Source organism: Solea solea, chromosome 9 (assembly GCF_958295425.1).
Source record: "Solea solea chromosome 9, fSolSol10.1, whole genome shotgun sequence".
NCBI lineage: Eukaryota > Metazoa > Chordata > Actinopteri > Pleuronectiformes > Soleidae > Solea > Solea solea.
In genome coordinates this window covers 2,243,505-2,261,296 of record NC_081142.1, presented here as the reverse complement: position 1 = coordinate 2,261,296, position 17,792 = coordinate 2,243,505, and the positions used below count along the sequence as shown (strand labels likewise).

General features: G+C 41.0%; 1 protein-coding gene across 17 annotated transcripts in view; it reads right to left on the bottom strand.

The window, feature by feature from the left end:
* kif1aa (kinesin family member 1Aa) overlaps positions 1-17,792 on the bottom strand; it is a 48,111-nt gene that overhangs the window by 18,103 nt on the left and 12,216 nt on the right. For 6 of the 17 annotated variants that reach the window (XM_058637690.1, XM_058637692.1, XM_058637694.1 and 3 more), the window contains exons 7-29: positions 17,131-17,242; positions 16,818-16,895; positions 16,626-16,691; positions 16,516-16,533; positions 16,349-16,427; positions 15,989-16,067; positions 15,624-15,766; positions 13,783-13,821; positions 11,492-11,694; positions 10,963-11,042; positions 10,690-10,765; positions 10,027-10,106; positions 9,304-9,410; positions 9,132-9,212; positions 7,796-7,976; positions 7,376-7,448; positions 6,975-7,065; positions 6,675-6,823; positions 6,402-6,580; positions 5,479-5,643; positions 3,162-3,491; positions 226-344; positions 27-112 (exon numbers count right to left, since the gene is read on the bottom strand). In XM_058637690.1, the coding sequence (XP_058493673.1) occupies positions 27-112; positions 226-344; positions 3,162-3,491; positions 5,479-5,643; positions 6,402-6,580; positions 6,675-6,823; positions 6,975-7,065; positions 7,376-7,448; positions 7,796-7,976; positions 9,132-9,212; positions 9,304-9,410; positions 10,027-10,106; positions 10,690-10,765; positions 10,963-11,042; positions 11,492-11,694; positions 13,783-13,821; positions 15,624-15,766; positions 15,989-16,067; positions 16,349-16,427; positions 16,516-16,533; positions 16,626-16,691; positions 16,818-16,895; positions 17,131-17,242 (2,614 nt within the window). The remainder of the gene's footprint in view (positions 1-26; positions 113-225; positions 345-3,161; positions 3,492-5,478; positions 5,644-6,401; positions 6,581-6,674; positions 6,824-6,974; positions 7,066-7,375; positions 7,449-7,795; positions 7,977-9,131; positions 9,213-9,303; positions 9,411-10,026; positions 10,107-10,689; positions 10,766-10,962; positions 11,043-11,491; positions 11,695-13,782; positions 13,822-15,623; positions 15,767-15,988; positions 16,068-16,348; positions 16,428-16,515; positions 16,534-16,625; positions 16,692-16,817; positions 16,896-17,130; positions 17,243-17,792) is intronic. The other 11 variants (XM_058637698.1, XM_058637702.1, XM_058637703.1 and 8 more) reach the window with 4 other exon arrangements.

The following is a 17,792-nucleotide window of genomic DNA, read 5'->3' as shown; positions in this document are numbered from 1 at the left end:
ATGTGAATGTGGGTGGTTTTCTCTACCTTTTCATATTGTTGATCCTCGAATGAGATCTTGGCAGTGCCAGACTGCCGCACTCCCGAGCCGTAGTCGGGAGCTTCCTCATCCGCTGGAGGGAAACACAAAGCACCTTCACTTGACTCCCGCAGGAAGTCACACACAGCCTGTTCTTTCAGTCCCTTCATGTCTCCTTTGTCTCAACAACGAGGATTCGAGCCTTACCTGATATGGCCTGCACCGCCACGCGAAGGAAGCCCTTCACTTCTCCCTTCTCGCTGACGATGGCCACGCGGTGGACGAGGGGAACCGGGTACAGTAGGTTACTGAGATAAACAAAAGCCCTGGATAAGCAGCAGAGAGAGAGAGAGAGAGAAACAATGACGGATTAGAAAGAAAACAAACCGAGGAGATGTGTTACACTTGATAAATGTCACTGGACTGGACAACAGAACACAGAGCTGCAAAGCAACCAAACAGAAGCTGGGACTGCTCTTGCGATGGCCATGGCTGCCCTTTACTATCGCTTCTTATAGGGGCATAACCTCAGCATCTAGAGCGATGTAATTGTATTTGGGTCGCATGCAGGATTCCTTCACTTTTGCAGTAGACTAATGGAAGCCTGGTGAGGCTAAGGAGCATGTATGCAGTCAACTTTAAAATCAGTGACTTCAAACAGGTCAATATCAACCTGAAATGATCGGTCTTAATCTTTAATGATTATATCCTACTGCCCTAGCATGTGCATCAAATGTACAGAGCCAAATTATAACAATAGAGGCCACTGATTAGGTATGATTTAAATCTAGAAAGAAGAAATTTTGAGGTGAGAATATAGATGTCAGAGGAACAGAGTTACAAATGTTTCTCCTCCTTCGTTCAGTCTGTGGTTTTTAAGCTACAGTGCGTGATCTTGCAGTCAAAGATCACACTTCCCACAAGCCAGTAGGGGTAGACATTTAAGGGTGGAGCGTAAAAAAGGAGCGGCATATGACAAGATTGGTGAGGTGCAAAGAAGGCATGCTCAGGACAAAAAAAGGTGAACAAAAATGCTTTCAACCTCCAGACTCAAATGAATCAAAAGCAAATGGAACATAAATAGTCATACGGAACATGGCTCAGCTTGAATTAAAAAACAGAACTGCCAACAGCTTGAAAAACCAATGGATGACACCAGAAATCAAAGAGCACCTTGCAAAGTGCTAATTTGTGCAAAAAAAAAAAAAAAAAGAAAAAAGTATAATAATCGGGGCACTAGTTCATCATCAGACGTAGTCAAGTTAGAATTGACGAAATAAAAAGACTTGTGCTCTGGCATGCCTAAAAGAGACAGCTGCAGCAGAAACCAGCTCTTTCATCATGAGATTCTGAGTCTTCCTTAAACTTCACTTTAGCGTTTTCTTTTTCGCTTTTCATGTGAATCATTTTCAGTCTCTTTCACGCTCATCCAGGTTTCACAGCATGCTGAGAACATCTCGCCCTGGACGTCAGTGTACTCCATAAGACATGTCAGTGCTCTGGCTGGTGAACGCTGACTACTTTGAGCAAAGGAGCTGCAAGTGAGACACATAGAACTCAAGCAGCCGTTGAGCATCAACAGTGCTTGACTTTTCATGTACACAGGTGGTATGTGGTGGTGACCCACACTGGCTGACTGGAAGCAGCTGTTCAAGTGGAAATGTAATATGAGTCAGAAGCATTTTTGGTTTGTGTGTTCAAAAAAAAGAAGAAGAAAGCATTAAATGAAAACAAAACAAACAAAACCAAGCAACTGATTTAAAGCTCTGGTAGGCAATATTTTTGACATTACCGATCAATAATTCCAAACCTTTCAGCATATTTTAAATTAAGTGATGTAAGAATAATCTGGACTAAAGATTTTATAGCCTTGGAGAAATTTGGCCCCTGATAAGAGACTTCGACCAATCACAGGACAGGTTCTACGAAGCAGCTGTTAGAACACGTTGCTATTTCAGCAGCTATCTATGCTGCAACGTCAAAAGACAATGATTCTTAAAGGGATTTGGACAGTTAACGCAATAAAACCATAGACTGTACATAAAAGTGGACACAGTGTTCTGGCGTGAATCCTAGGACGTAGAATGAAAGTAGCAGTCAGCCACCAGGGGGAGACTCAGGTGGTTGTAAATAGAACTCCTTTGGGTAAATAAGTAAAGTATAATTTCAGTAAACATTTTCCAGCTATTTGGCTCTTCAAGAGAACACAATTTAAAAAAAAAAAAAAAAGATGTTCCCATTTAGACTAAAATAGATGACAAAGCACAGCACATCTGAGTGGACACCAGTGTGATTGACAGCTGGTATCATCTAATAGGTGTCTATCGACGTCTTTGAACCTAGATTCCAAAACTGACAGGTCATAGGTCAAATCAAGAATCTCCAGGCTTTCACTTTACTGTACAACTATATCCATTTTATATAAAGTCTATAAATAAAATACATCTCAATAGCAAGTGTTCCAGAGGTGGAGGGATTTTCTTCTGATGGTCTGTCGTGTATGAAGAATGTGTGTCTGTCCATGCTCATCTGCTTCTGTATGAGGGTCTCAGGACACAAAGCCATGATCCCACAATGTTAGTATTTAATCACTTAAGGACGAGACTTCATGAAAAACAACTCATTTTCTGGCAATTCTGCCTACAACAGCTTTAAAATAGAATAGAAAGCTTAAATATGCTTAGAAACAAGAAGCAAAAATAAACCTTGAAGCGCAGAAATGTCTACTCCAGTGTTAGAAATAGTTATACAGTAGATCGTAATAATTATAGATAGAAGTTTGACTGTGTCGCAGATATTTGCAACAGGGAACAGAAAGTGAAGTGGAGAGTTATTATCATTAGACTTTGAATCACCACTGAATCTCCATGTTTGTGTTAAAGCTACAGAAGAAGGGAAAATATATTAATTAATTCAACCAAAAAGCCTAATCTTTAACCTGGACACTAGATCTTACAGACAGTTACTGTATGTGTGTTGCTGATTAGGTTTTCTGTATTCATGTAAACGAGTGAGGACATACGGTGTCTGTGTTGTGTTTTACATCTGTGCTGATGTGGATATTGAGGCGAACAGACCCTCTCTGTCTCAGCGTGAAAGAGCTAGTTTCCTCCACCAGCATGCTCCCCTGAAACCTCACCAACCTTCCCACTACACTGAATAATGGTGAGCGGTCGTAAAAGGGATCCTGGCCTTCGCTGGAGCCTCGGCAGAGCTCTCCCTCATCATCATCATCATCATCATCATCACCATCATCATCATCATCATCATCCTCCTCCTCTCCCCCGAGCTCCAAGCACGGGTCGTCCAAAAAGATATCATCATCCAGGTCCTCCAACTCCTCCAACTCCTCCTTCTCCCCTCGACCCTCCTGCTGCGAGTCAGCCAGCTCAGTAATCTCAGAGTTGGAGAGAGTCGGGGACGGGGTGGGGTCACTCATGCGCTCGCTCATGCATGTGTTGAAAATGGGGTTTCTGGTGCAGCCAGAGACATGGGAACTAGGTTAGTACAGTTAGAGAGAGAAAGCACACACTTGTTCAGACAAGAGTGGTGGTGGAGCACAGTGTGGAGTGGCCCACTGTGGAGAAACCCTTCATCCTGTCTGGATGTTTTAGTGGAGTCAGAGAGTGGAAACAGCCAAGTGGAAACCTAGGTGTGTCTGAGCATGAGCCCAATGAATGACCGTGGATACTACAGTCGGGAAGAACTCAAGCCCTGATTTACAAGACATGGACATGGAGTGCACGGTTTTAGATTCAAAAATAGGTGATGTTTAGTTTAAGGAGGCGCCATCCTGTCTCAGCTTTAGGATGTGATGGACCTTGAGAGTCTTCATTCATCCAGACATAACTAATGTTGACATAGATTGTTATATTTTCTTCCAAATTATATAAACTCGAAATCTGCGATTCAGGGTTTTTTCTGTCTGCATAGAATTATCTATGTATACAGATCTATAAGTACATACATTCAAGTAAGGAAAGCAGTATTCCAGCCATGTACATGTGTGGAGAAGTTTTTTTTCTTCATTACGACTCATGATTCAGCTTGGCTTTTACACGCTGCTGATTTAAACTGAGACTGAACTCTGGAGGAGTCTCGAGGTGTTGGAGCGAGGATGGGAGTGAGGGAGAGCTTCACACTGTGGTGGGGAGACTGAGGAGGCCAGAAAGCACTTGGGTGAAAAACTCTGGAGACGCAACGTTGAAGAACTATCAACTGTGTTGACCTACAATGAGAGGGAGGAATGAAGGACAACTTCAAACTGTGATTAAGAGCTTTGGACTGTAGAGGGCAGCATTACACCTCTTCATTATAGGAAGAAGAAAGGTTTAGTGACTTGACTTCAACACTGTCAACAGGAATTCTGTTGCAGGTTGACTGTGAGAAGCTATTGAAGTTCATTTATTCTTAAATCATTATTAAAAAACAGTCACACTGCTGCTCAGGTTAAATGTTAATGAGGCCAACTTTGTCTCAGAAAACATAATATCTGTGGACTATCACATTTTATTAGATAGCCAGTGTTAATCCTCATTTATTTTGAACAGATATTATGAATGAGCATAATACTGCTGCCTTGTTTTGTTTTTGTTTGACTCACAGGAGCTAAATAACATCAAAGACTTGCATGACGTTTTTGCTGAATATTATGTAACAGCAGCTTTCGACTAGGTGTAGGACCCATCTGTGATAGAGAGAGAGAGAGAGAGAGAGAGAGAGAGAGAGAGGGAGGGAGGGAGGGAGGGAGATTTCTTGGCAGAGAGGTTATGAGGATGTGTGCCAAAGAAATAAAGACAGTAACGGCAGTCAATGAACTGAAGAAACCATGTCCACCGTCGTCCCAAAAAAACGTGCTCCTGGAACCAACAATCACTCATTGTCAGTCCATCCTGTGGGTTAAAGCTGCATCGTCTACGTCCAGTAGAGATACAGTAGATTCACAGTGACAGAGAAAGACAGAGATGTAAAGCAGAACCTTGTTTCACTTCACAAACTCTTACAGAGAATTTATACATATGTATATATATATATATATATATATATATATATATATATATATAATATAGAGAACACATTCTACATGAAATTATTCAATTTCCTTTTTAACCTTTTTAATCGGCTGATAAATGACTGATGCCTTTGTCTGTCTTGTTGGTTAAAATGGTGAGATGTGATGACAGTGCTGCACCAGACGTCAGTATATGTAGTAATGAAGTGGGCTGTTGACTGCTCAATGCTAGTGTCTCCATTGTTAGGGTCCTTGGCTTGAGCACATGCACAATAGGTGGCAGTTACAACAAACAGCCTCGCATTATCCTGAAAGGTCAAGTAGGACAAACACCGGGCGTCTGTTTACTCGCTGCCCTCCTCCTCCTCCTCCTCCTCCTCCTCCTCCTCCTCCTCCTCACTCCCTGCCCTGTTTATTCACTCAAGAGAGAAATGGTGTCCAGCATTTACCTGCCGACCAGACGGAACCAGGGAAAGCGGTCATAAAAGGGGTCGCCTCCAGTCATCACATTTTCAGACTCCTCCGTGGTGGTGGTGGTGGTGATGGTGGTGCTGGTGGTGTTGGGCACATCAGCTGCACGATCGTACATCTCTCTCATGAGATCCAGCCTCTGCCTGCAAAGATCAGGACAAAGATCATTATTCCAATGAATTTTTTTGGTATTGTAACCAATACACTAAAATGTAACCTACAAAACTAAATAGACCTTTCTTTAATATTTTTTATGTGTCATATAATGTATGCTTCTTATATGTGAATATTTTCTTCATTTCTTTGCTCTGGATAACAAAGAAATCATTAAAAACAAGACATTTGAGAACGTCATCATTTCCAGGTTTGACGAACACCGATCATTATCATTATCATTATCATATTTTATGGACCAAACGATGAATCAATGAATGAACAGATGAATCCATTATGAAAATAATCGTTAGTTGCAGCTCTACAAAATGACTTCCCAGACGTTCTTGAAAGTTAGTAGGAGAGAAGCCTAAAGGCCAAGAATGACCCCCTTTCAAGTTTGGCACTGATCTGATTAAGTGGGTCGAAAACAAGATGTGTAAAAGCCTTTTATGTATTTTAGGCAAGAACTTTTCTTTACTGAGGTCGTCATCTTGGGCCACTATGTTTCTATAGCAGTCACCAAGGACAAACCTAACCAGCCAGAGAATGTGCAGCAAAGACAAAGAGTGGAGAGGATTCCTGGTATGTGGGCCACCTTAGTTCTTTTGAGAAAGGGAGGGGTAAGTGAAGGAGTCCTGGTTTTATTACACTATGCAGTCTAATTATTACGTGCCGCTAATACACTTGCCTGTATATACCTACACTGTTGCCTGTTTTGCTACCTTTTATTGATTTTGTATTTTACCTTAGTTTTTCTAATGTCCAGTAGTGGGTGGCTCCATTCTTCTGATCCTGCACCTCCACAGCCACAATGGTGCGTGGGAATTGTCTCTTTTCTCTCTCTTTAGTTTCTTCTGGGGGCAGCAGGTCGGGAGGCAGAGGCGAGTAGAGAGTATCTGTCAGCAGCACAAACTGGAACTGGACCTGCAGACACACACACACACACACACACACACACAGCACAGTCACACATCTGTATTATGCCATCAGAGTATCAAATCACTGAGGCATGCTGGACCTTCTTCTTGAGTTCCACACTGATGGCGTTGGCCTCTTTGAGGAAGATGGCGTTTCCCCACAACAGGTCACGCAGTGAGGTGAACTGGTAGCACCTCCACTTGCGAAAGCTCCACACAGCGAGCTCCCGCTCCCTCTCTGTCCATTGCACTGTGGGGCAAAAGGTCATCATTTAGGGCAGGGGCCTCAAACTCAAATGAGCTGGGGGCCAGTGAACTTCTCGTCTGGTCAGGAGGGGCCGGGTCAAGTGAAATAAGTGCAACAATTCGGTAAAAAAAGTTTACAGTTGAGTATGCACTACCTTCTTCTTCTAGCTCCTCCTCTTCCTCTGTAGCTTCTGGGTAATAACGGTCCACTTGCTTCTGAAGAGCTTCCAGCTTGCTCTCATAATCCTGAACAATTAAGATTTGTGTAAAAACACATAAAATCACAGTGTTTCGGGGTTTTCTGAGTTAAGCATAAAGCCTTTTTGATCATATTAAGCATTTATTTATTTATTTTTAATTAAGGGAGGGAAGGTATCATTTAGAAAGCTTTTGTAGTTTTGAAACATGTGAAAACAAGTGAAAACCAATGTAATAAAATACAATTGAATTTGATTTTTAGCTATTTTTTACAGATAACTACAAATTCCTAACAGATTTTCTGATTAAAGCTACTAGAGTACACTCAGCATGTGGTGATGCTGTTTCTTTACTGTACCAGTCTTTGCTGTTCCAGCAGGTTGTTGGCCTCCTCCCTTTCTTTGCGATACTGATCCTCCAGCTCCTGCAGCCTGCAGACACAAACACACATCAACCAAAGAGGCTGCAGAAAAACACAAAACACCCCACGTGTCCTACAGAGTGGATACCTGACTTATATTCAGGTTTGGTCACATGGGCTGGCCTGATAATGATGATGATGAGCTATTTGGTTCATTTAAAGCAGTGCAAACCCAGGTAATAGCCTGGCTGATGTGTTCAGCTCGGGTTTGGTTCATTTTCCATTCTCGCTCTTAGAGTCACAGACAGAAAAATTGCTGTTGTGAACTGCACAGTGTGCTGTAGGCCGGTGTAATGTGGCAGCGATTATGACTTCCCCCTACAGTAACATTGCTCTCCTTTCCCCTCTTTGCGATACCTCTGCTCCATTTCCTGTTTCATGTCAATGCCCTGCTTATCCAGCAGCTCCCTCTGGGCAAAGGCCCAGTCCACAGGCTCAGCAGGCGTCTCGGCACAGGGTGTCCTCTCCCGCTCAGCCCGAGCCTGCACGGGGTGGTTGAACCGGAACACATGGCTCTTCCCCAGGATGATGCGATTTCCTGCAGGCATATCAAACATATTGATGTATCGTGTCTTTGTACGGTCTGAGATGAGATGTAATTTCCTCATGTCAGTGTAAGTGGAGCATTTCTAACAGCTCACGTTTCACAAATTGAGGAAACATGTTACATTGAAATAATGCCTGAATGCTAAAATACTTTTTCATGAATAAATTTTTTTATGGGCTGCAATCTCTATGTTTCGATTTGATATTTTGGTCTGTTGCACTTCAACACACAGGATGTCAGCAGAGTGAGCAGAGAGCAGAGAGCTGCCGAGTGTTGGAAATATTGAATGATACTGGACTTTAAAAGTCTCCACCCTTTTTAAAACGTCTCGATCAGAGAAGAAGAAAAACAGGTGTCTGCAGTGGAGTTGCAGAAACAGAGAAGGATGCTGACCAGACATGTCTGCGTGGAATCTTTTGTCCTGGACAGAGAAACTGGGAGGATAAATAGTAGATAATGGATAACAGTGGATATTGTTATCCATTATCTACCATTTATCCTCTACATGAGGAGCCGCTGGAGCCAATCCCAGCTGACGTAGAGACGAACAACCACTCACTCCCACATTCACAGCTACGGTCAATTTAAAATCAACCTCTGCATGTTTTTGGAAACTAAAGAAAACCCACGAGCACACGGAGAGAACATGCAAACTATGTGTTCCACTGTGTTTCCCATGTGTCAGTGGATATTTAACTTGTATAACGTTTTTTACGCTTTGTTGTTGTGACGTTGTTGTCTCCCCTCGTGTGATAGTTCTCCACTGCTGCTCTAAGGTAAGACACTCTTATCCTTTACACCTCTGTCTGCTGCTAACATGCTAAAATTGAACAAAGATGCAGTTATGTATATCAATATGTTTGTGCATTAGCAGCAGGGGAAAAAAATGCAGCATTTCATTTCTGTATTTAAACAGAATCTAGCAACCACACTCATGCAATTGGGATTTCAGTGATTGATTAACATAATAAAGGTCACTGTCGCACATATTTTACATGCATCACCTGTGACTGCACATTAGCTGCTATTGCCTTTGCCGTCAGTGATGTTTTCACAACTTTACCATTTGAACAACCAAGTACACACTTCCAATGCCCTGAACAAGTTAATGAAGGCAGCAATAGTAATGTAAATACTAATACTGACCTGATCTGAGGACAGTGGGCTCAGTCACTCTCTTTCCGTTGACGTAAGTCTCAGCTCCTTCACAAGGCTCCAGGACAACAGCTGCTTAGGAACAGGGAAAAGAACGTGAGGTTTTTCTTCCTGTCTGTTAATATTAAACTGATTGAACAGTTAGAAGCCAAGGATTCCTCACTTTCTCCTGTTGGATCATCAGAACTGGTAAAGGTGCAGTGCTCGTCCTTGATGAAGTGGCCACTGAGGACGATATCCTGGCGACTGCTGGCGTCTAAACGACCAACCCTGAAAATACAAAGGAGACAGAATAACTCATCGTCTTTATACTCTTTTTGATGTCAACATGTCAACTAACATGTCTTTGTTTGTTTTCAATAGCTTTAGAAATTCACAGTGTTCACGAACAACAAGTGATCAACCAACCTATTTCACTGTTTTTCCTATGTCCTATTTCCATTGTATGTTTCATTGTAACTTTATTCATCAAACACAGTCAGAACTTTTATCATAATTGTGCTTTTGATTGTTGTTTGATTTGATTCAAAAAAAAAATGGATGCATGTTGGGATCAAAATTGTACTTTCAATTTCTTACAATTACATAAAAATTGTTGTTCAACAAATGTTTAAGTTAAGCAAGGTTGTGTCTCATTTGTTATTATTCAAATACTTATAACTATTATAATTAAACTTAAATAAACAAATAAAATTGACGTCATATATTATTGTCCACCAGGTGCAACAATTTCTAAAGACTGGTATTGGCCAAAGAAAACATCAAAATCAAATCATAATTGCAATATTTGTCTGAAAATTCCAAATCAAAATTTAAGTGGGAAATATTTTTTACATACATATATATTATTTTTCGATTATAGCACCATATTTCAAGGCTCTCTCACCTGGTGATTCCGTCTTTGATGTAGTACAGGAGGCACTCAGACATCAGAGGATCCTCGTTGAGGTTCACCAAATGAGGCGTCTGCCACAGAACAAATATTTATTTACCCACAGCAGAGATGGTGAGCAACATACACATTATTTACAATAAAACATAAGCATACAGTAGTGTACAGGAGTGAAAAAGAATGTCTCGCAGTAAGGAAACAATAACAAGTGACAATTAAAACCATGCAGTCAGTTTCACCCTCCACAGCGTCACAGCACGAGTGTTGCATGTTGTCTCAGCCACATGTTCTGTAGCTGCAGGCAAACAGCCTTAAATCACTAAAAATGGGGCCCAACACCATTATCGTTCCCCCCCCTGTTTACACCCAGTGCTGTGAGGAGAGTGTTTGAAGTGAGTGATGAAGCAGATTTACAGTAAGACTTAATGAAAACCGAGAAACCCTCATCTCATCTGCCTTGGCGAGCACTCACTCAGAGGAAAGGTCTTTAAACACAGCTACAAACCTCATTGGGGGAAAACAGCCCGACTGTGTCGATAAATACAGGCTCGGGCTTTCTAGGGTTATCGGTGGGCTTTGGGGTCAATAAACAAGCAGGTAAGTCAGTCATTTAAATGATAAGCATCAGATCACAGAGGAGATTTACAGCATTTATACCTTCTTAGGGGAGAACACACCAACTGTTCCGCCATCTTCTCGTATCGCAACGCCCATTTCAGCAAGCAGGGCCTCTCTGTGGATGAAGAGTGAATGTTTTACGTCGCTGTTTAATATATGACACCATATTTAATGCAGGATTCATCTCCTGTTTTTTTTATTAAACATCACCAGATTGCTGTCTGATTACATTTGGATGCAACCCTTTCATTCACAATTTATGAACAATACTACTATGCTACTAAAATAAAATGAGAAATGAAAACAGAATACCTTTCCATTCTAATGGCCTCTGTCCGGCGAAGTTTCTCTTCCCAGGTTTCATTGAGTTCGGCAATGATTTTCTCAGTTTCCTGACATTTAAAGAAGAAAGGGGTGAGCAGTCATTTCTCGTTTGTTTTAGTTTAGTTCAAATGTATCAATGGAATTTAAGTATGTCGCTCCTATTGAAATATATTGTGTGAAAAGGAATGTGCAAAACATGAAAATCTTATTGAAAATGTATATAAAATATCAATATAAAAGGACTGGGCCACTTTGGGGATGAAAAAGTGGTGAGAAAGGGACTAATGAATGAGTTTGTGTCTAATGACTGAGCTAAAATAACAAATACTGTATCTGGTGAGTGCTTTGTATGGGAATGATCTGCACTTTTCTCCTGCAGGTTGTGAACTAGACCTTGCTTGCTCATGCAGACAGACAGACAGACAGACAGACAGACAGACAGATAGCGGAAAAGTGCTATATAAATAAAGCCTGATGAATAGGTTGTTTGGAGCATATGTGCATTCTGTCCGCTCACCTTCAGCCGCTCGATGGCTTCTTCGCTGCCCGGGGTGAACATGATGCGGTCGTGCAGACTGGCGATGGATGCAGCGCGGCTGGACAAGGCTGTGAGAGACGGAGAGGGACTCATCCCCGTCATGGCATTGGTCACTGTGGAGAGATCACCCCTTTGATTGACAGCTTGGCCTTTATTGTTATTGTTCGTGAAATCGGACAGGTCTGTCGGGGGCAGGAGGGACGGAGTGTACGGGGAGTGGGTTTCGGAAATAATCAATAACAGGGAATAAAGAAAATGGAAAAAACGTGAACAAATAAGGAAGAAGGAAAGAAGGGAAAGAGTAGAAAAGAAAGAAGATATGTGGCTTGAAACAAATCTAACCCACAGAGAGAAATTTGAACTGCGAGCATACGAGCAGTGCCAGTGAGAAGCCGCCAACTTAAAAAAGATGCAACAAGGCCGTCAGCCAGCCATGACCAATGAAAGTGCAGTCACTGTCAGAAACAATCAAGCAGGATCATTCAAAAACAAGGAAACATACGGCACTGTTCATCTGACATTTGATAAAGAAAATCTATGAAGACAGGGATTCACCAATAAAGCATCAGAAATGGCAAAAACAAAAAAATGAAATACGTAACCCTACTGTACGTGCAGAGGCTAAGTGACTCATTTGTAACGGGGTTGTGTTTCCTGCACAGAACACTGGCGAGCCACATATCCCAATTAAGATTATTATCTAAAAGCAGCAAGATGCACTCAATGCTCAGTGTGCTTCTCGAAATTTAGCAAATTAATGAAGCTAGAAATCAATTTCATTGGCAGCGAACCAGACACGACGAGTCCTTAATTTGTATATTTCACATTATGTTCCCTGTTTTATGTTCACTGTCTTGTTGTTGCACCTAAAAGGCCTGTGACTGACTCTACAAAATGAAAAATATCAAACCCCAGGGCTGCTGCTGCTGCTGCTGCTGCTGCTGCTGCTGCTGCTGCTGCTACCGCCATGGCAACACAGAGCAATAAATTGGGAAAATGTATCACACCAATCCATCTGGACAGGCTGTCGCCCGCAAGGATGAGTTACGTAATATCGCTTTTGCAGTTAATGAATCCATGTGGTTAAGACAGTAAACATTTTATGGGATAACATGAGATGACAACCTCAAAGATCCAATACGATGCACATGATAATACTCTTGTCTGTAAGCAAAGGCTGCATCATCATCATCATCATCATCGTCCTGTGTTTACTGTGTGATGTCTCCCCCCCTCTCTCAGGAGGCGACAGAGCCAGACAGACTCTGTCAGGGGAAATCTGAGGCTGCAGTCTCTACATCAGGGAAATGATAGATGAAACATATCTTATCATACTGTGCTCCCATAAAACTTCCCATATTATATTGCTCTGGTGCTGGTTCATGGACAGTAAAGCTTTGTCCCACTGATGCCACAGTTACCAGGTCAGACACATGATCTCTGCAGCACCAGGATGTGGCACACGCAGTGAAGTCAGTGAGGACCTGAATTAAGATTAGAGCCAAAATGACTAAGCTTGAAAATTGATCTTAATATCTAATTTCCATTTTTCTGATAGAGATTGCAGTCTGAGTTGCGATTAAGTCTAGCTTTAAAACAATATCAACTTTGTTAAAACAAGATGGAGCATTAACACAGAGGACACTATTGATATTGAATATCATACTAATGCCAGGTATTTATGAGTTTTTAAAGATATGAATTGTTTCTAATATTGAAAAATAGAAGAATTCAATTATATTCACTTATATTCACTTTATTAGGTACGCCTGCTATCTTCTCAGCCAATCACATGGCAGCATTTCGGCACGTAGACTGGGAAGATACGACCTATTGAGGTTCAAACTAAGCATCAGAATGAGGAAGGAAGGTGATTTACAGGTAAGTAACACTGAACGTGGCATGGTGGCTGATATGAGACTTTCAGAAACTGCTGATCCACTGAAATGATACAAAAAAGAGAAAATATCCAGTTCTGTGTAAACAAAACCGACTGGTTTGAGATGGTAAAAAGGCAACATTAACTCAAATAACCAGACGTTATTTGAGTTAATACTAGGTATACAGAGGACCATCATACAGCAGAAGACCACTCTGAGTGTCACTCCTAGGTGTACCTCATATAATGGCTGATAATGGTGAGTGTGCATTAAGATAACATACTGATGGTGCTGCAGAGACAAAAAACAAAGTGTTCACTATCACAATAAGCAACGATGATGCTAAGCGGCCGCAAGAGCTAAAGCAAGAGCCAAAGCCAGAAAACACACATTTCAAACCCTCTATCTCAGCACCAGACCCACGATATGCTGCAAGAAGAGAAGATACAGAGAGACACAGAGAGAAAGAGCGTGTAACACCTTCAAATATGATATAGTGAGGGTTCATACATCCAAACATTCAGAATCAATTCCATTCCTGCATCAATAACATTCCTGCAACCAGGATTTCCATCATCCTATGCATTCATATGTTGTTGTTTACCAGTGACAGATAACGTGAGTGGGCTGTTCCTTCACTAATAACTATCGCTGTTGAGTTTAACTCCGCCTAAATGGAAACAGATGGCAGAGCAGGTGCTGCTGTTGCATGGCTGAATAAGTGAGGCACGGGATTTGTGCCAGGAGATGCTTTTCTTTTTTATTTATGATTAAAAGAATGTTCCATTTTATCATCGAGAAACACTTATCTAAGACAAAGACTACAGAAAAACACACCCACACGCCTTTCTGTCAGTTTTGGATTTACAACATATGAATACATTGTGAGCTGCCAAGTTAGGCATGACTAACAATCTAAAAATAATCTACTCTCACTTAGTGGTCTGCATTGGTTCACACACACACACACACACACACACACAGGGAGATTAAGGCCAGTGAAATACTTGCTGTTTAACCACTAAATTATTGGCTTGTCATGAGCACAGTTGTTATTATCAACGCGCTATTATCAACGTTAGTGGAATATTTCACTAGATGGTGCACTGCAGAGCTCAGATCGTGCCATGACTAGTTAAGAGCAAGTTTGTCTCTGGCATAAAGGTGCAGCTTTGTGGGGGTGTGGCCAGACTGTTTAGACTGAGGTGAGAATGATGTGCCTGCTACTAAAAGAGGTTTCAAACTGTTGCAAGCAGTTTGAAAGTAAAGGGACATTTTTTCTTTAGGGAATGATTTTTATCATATTTAAGCCACTTAAAAAGACTCACCACATAAAACCTACAAGTGCTTAAGTCTAGAGCTGCAACTAACGATTATTTTCATAATCGGTTAATCTGTCGATTATTTTCTCGATTAATCGCTCGGTCCATAAAATATCAGAAAACCTTAAAAAATGTTGATCGGTGTTCATCAAACCTGGAAATGATGATGTTCTCAAATGTCTTGTTTTGTCCACAAACCAAAATGATTCACTTCTAATGATTTTGTTGTTATCCAGAGCAAATAAATTAAGAAAATACTCACATTTAAGAAGTTTAAACAATCGGAAATATTGTTTTAATCATGAAAAAAACTTCAAACCGATTACCGGTTATCAAAACAGTTGTCGATTAATTTAGTAATCGATTAATAATCGATTAAGCTCTACTTAAGTCTTAAATATATATAATATTAACAACAATATGTTTGCCACTTTTTTTGCATTTCTGCTTGGAGACTGACGTTTGGTATCTGTTTACTCGCCACAGCAAAGTCCATAGTCCAAGAAAATCTGTGATATTTTACAGCACAGCACACAGGAGTTGTTAAATCCACTGCTGTCTCCATCAATAGGTTCAAATCTTTGGTATTTGGGTTCCTTAATTTGGATTAAACAAACTTACTAAACTAGGCAGGAGAGTTTCCAGCCAGAGAAGGACAAACTAACTCTTAAGATAGCTCTAAGCAGCTGTAGTCTTTATTTGGTTAGTCTTAAGTGAAGTGGACAAAATCTGTTGTCCCTTCTGTCCTTGCCGCCAGCCTTGTTTTCAGTGAGCTCCCAGGCGAGTTCACAGACACATGGAAGTGTGCTGAGCCAAATCAGTGTTGCTAATGTGTCGATACCTCACACAACCACACTTAAAATAACACAAACTATTCCTTTAAGCTCGATATAACATCAGTGATCTTACTCTCAATGATGTCACCCAGGCCCTGGGCGAAGATGAGGTCTTTCAGTCGAGCCACCTCCTCCTTCAGCTCACGCACCAATCTGTTGTTGGGATCCTCATTGATGACGGCGTTGCAGCGAATCTGTTTGGCGCGGTCTGCGTACCTGTGAGAGCGTAGGGAAGTCGTCAGTCGTGATGCCGACACACGTGCAGGAGCAGACAAGCACATAAACACGGCACACCCTCGTCTTCACAATCCACCCGTGTCTGAAGTGTGAGACCGATGAGTTGACGGAGTGAAAAATGTGTCTCATGTAACACATCAGTCACCTTCAAAGACGGGAAGGAAACAGATGCAGCAGGAAACTGTGTCATCTGTGGAATACCTGAGTGTGCTGAGGGTCTCGTCGTAGTTGACATCTGCTGGACTCAGAGCAGCGACCATCGCCGTGCGAGAATTACCGCCTGATAATAAGTTAAAAAAGGGATTCGTTAGCAAACGTTCCTCAAAATCATAAAAATATGAGTCTGTCAAAAGAGAAATATTGTGCTTAGGGATGGGACGAGTAATATACTCTGAAGTACTGAACCACAAGGGGGAGCCTGTATCTTTCCAGTCATTTCAGGACCTCAGGACTTAGAATGATTTTATTTGAGATTCGTGTTTTCAAACATGTTTTAGAATTTAAAGCCTTTTTTGTTCAACTAATAACATAATTTCGTCCCACACCCAACTGTGTTCATACCTAAGTTCTCTCTCAGTAGCCAGGTCAAGACTGAATCTCTGTAGGGGATGAAGCTTTCCACTTTTTTCTTCTTTTTATTCTGCGTTTTTAAATAAAAAGAAGAAATCAAATGATGTAATATTGCTTTTAAGGAAAAACAGTGGTTAAAAGTTATTTAAATAAATTACCTTATTCGGCCCAGAGTCCTAAAATTTAGTAGACAGTAAAATAAGGTGGTTTACTCAGGGTAATATCAATTAAATTTTGTATTACATGCAGATAAAATAAAGACACATACCACTTCTGCCAAAGCAGAGATGACTTTCCCCAGAGTAGTGAGAGATTTGTTGATATTTGCTCCTTCCTATGATAGAAAAGAGACATTTAGTGACATTTACATTAAAGATTCACACACATCTTTGCATTAAATTATAGATCTTTTATATATAAGCAGACAAACATTTGTGTTTCAGTTTAATAACATGTTCACCTTCAGCCTTGTTCCTTTAGCTCCAGTAGAATCTGCCCTCTCGCTGCCGGCCAAATCCACCAAACTTATTTTACTGACCTACACAAACAAAACAGAAGCTCAAATAATGCAAAAACTCAACAGATTCATCTTTATTCCAGAGGCAGGTTTACATTATTATCATTGTGACCTTCACACACTCATTGATTTCCTGTTTACGAGAAGATTTAATTCACTGCAATCAATCAATGGCCTCATAGATAAGCAGTGGTAATGGTGGTAATGGATTCATGTGAACCAGAATCACTCAGGCAGTGATTTAAAACGCCTCTACCTTCTCAGACGTGTTGTCAGACTCGGCGTCGTGGCGTTTCTGCGTGAATATGATGTTAAAGACGGCGTGTGAGCGACTGCTCGTCTCGTTCATGTTGGTGGCAGCCACGGTCCTGAGAACAACAGCCAGACACATCATTGTTTCTCATGGTGTGATTAAATAATGAGTCATCATAATGTAATGTAACACAATCACATAACATCATTAACGTAAGTGGGAACTGGGAACCTTCATGGAATCCTACGTTTTAAATGAACAACCCGACTCTCATGAGCTCAGAGGCTTCACAGTTTACAGTCACTGTAATAAAGACATGGCAGTAAATGCCACTGTTGCCCCTTGGCTTAGCATTATGTGCGTTGCATAGTAATAACATTGCACACAAATGAGTTCAAGTGGAGGACGTTTGGGAAAGAGAATTGTCAAGAGATTAAAGTAGTGAAAGCAAAAGATATACAGGGCCAGTATAAATTATTATATTTATTATTAATATATATCATTATTTATAACTACATATATTCATATACATATTTAACAACAATTAAGACTATAATGTGTCCACTTGTCTGTAATTGATGTATTATATGAACCAGTGGTACACTGACAATAAAGGCATTGAAAGTGAAATATGGTTTGTTTACTGACAGTGAGTGAGATGAGTG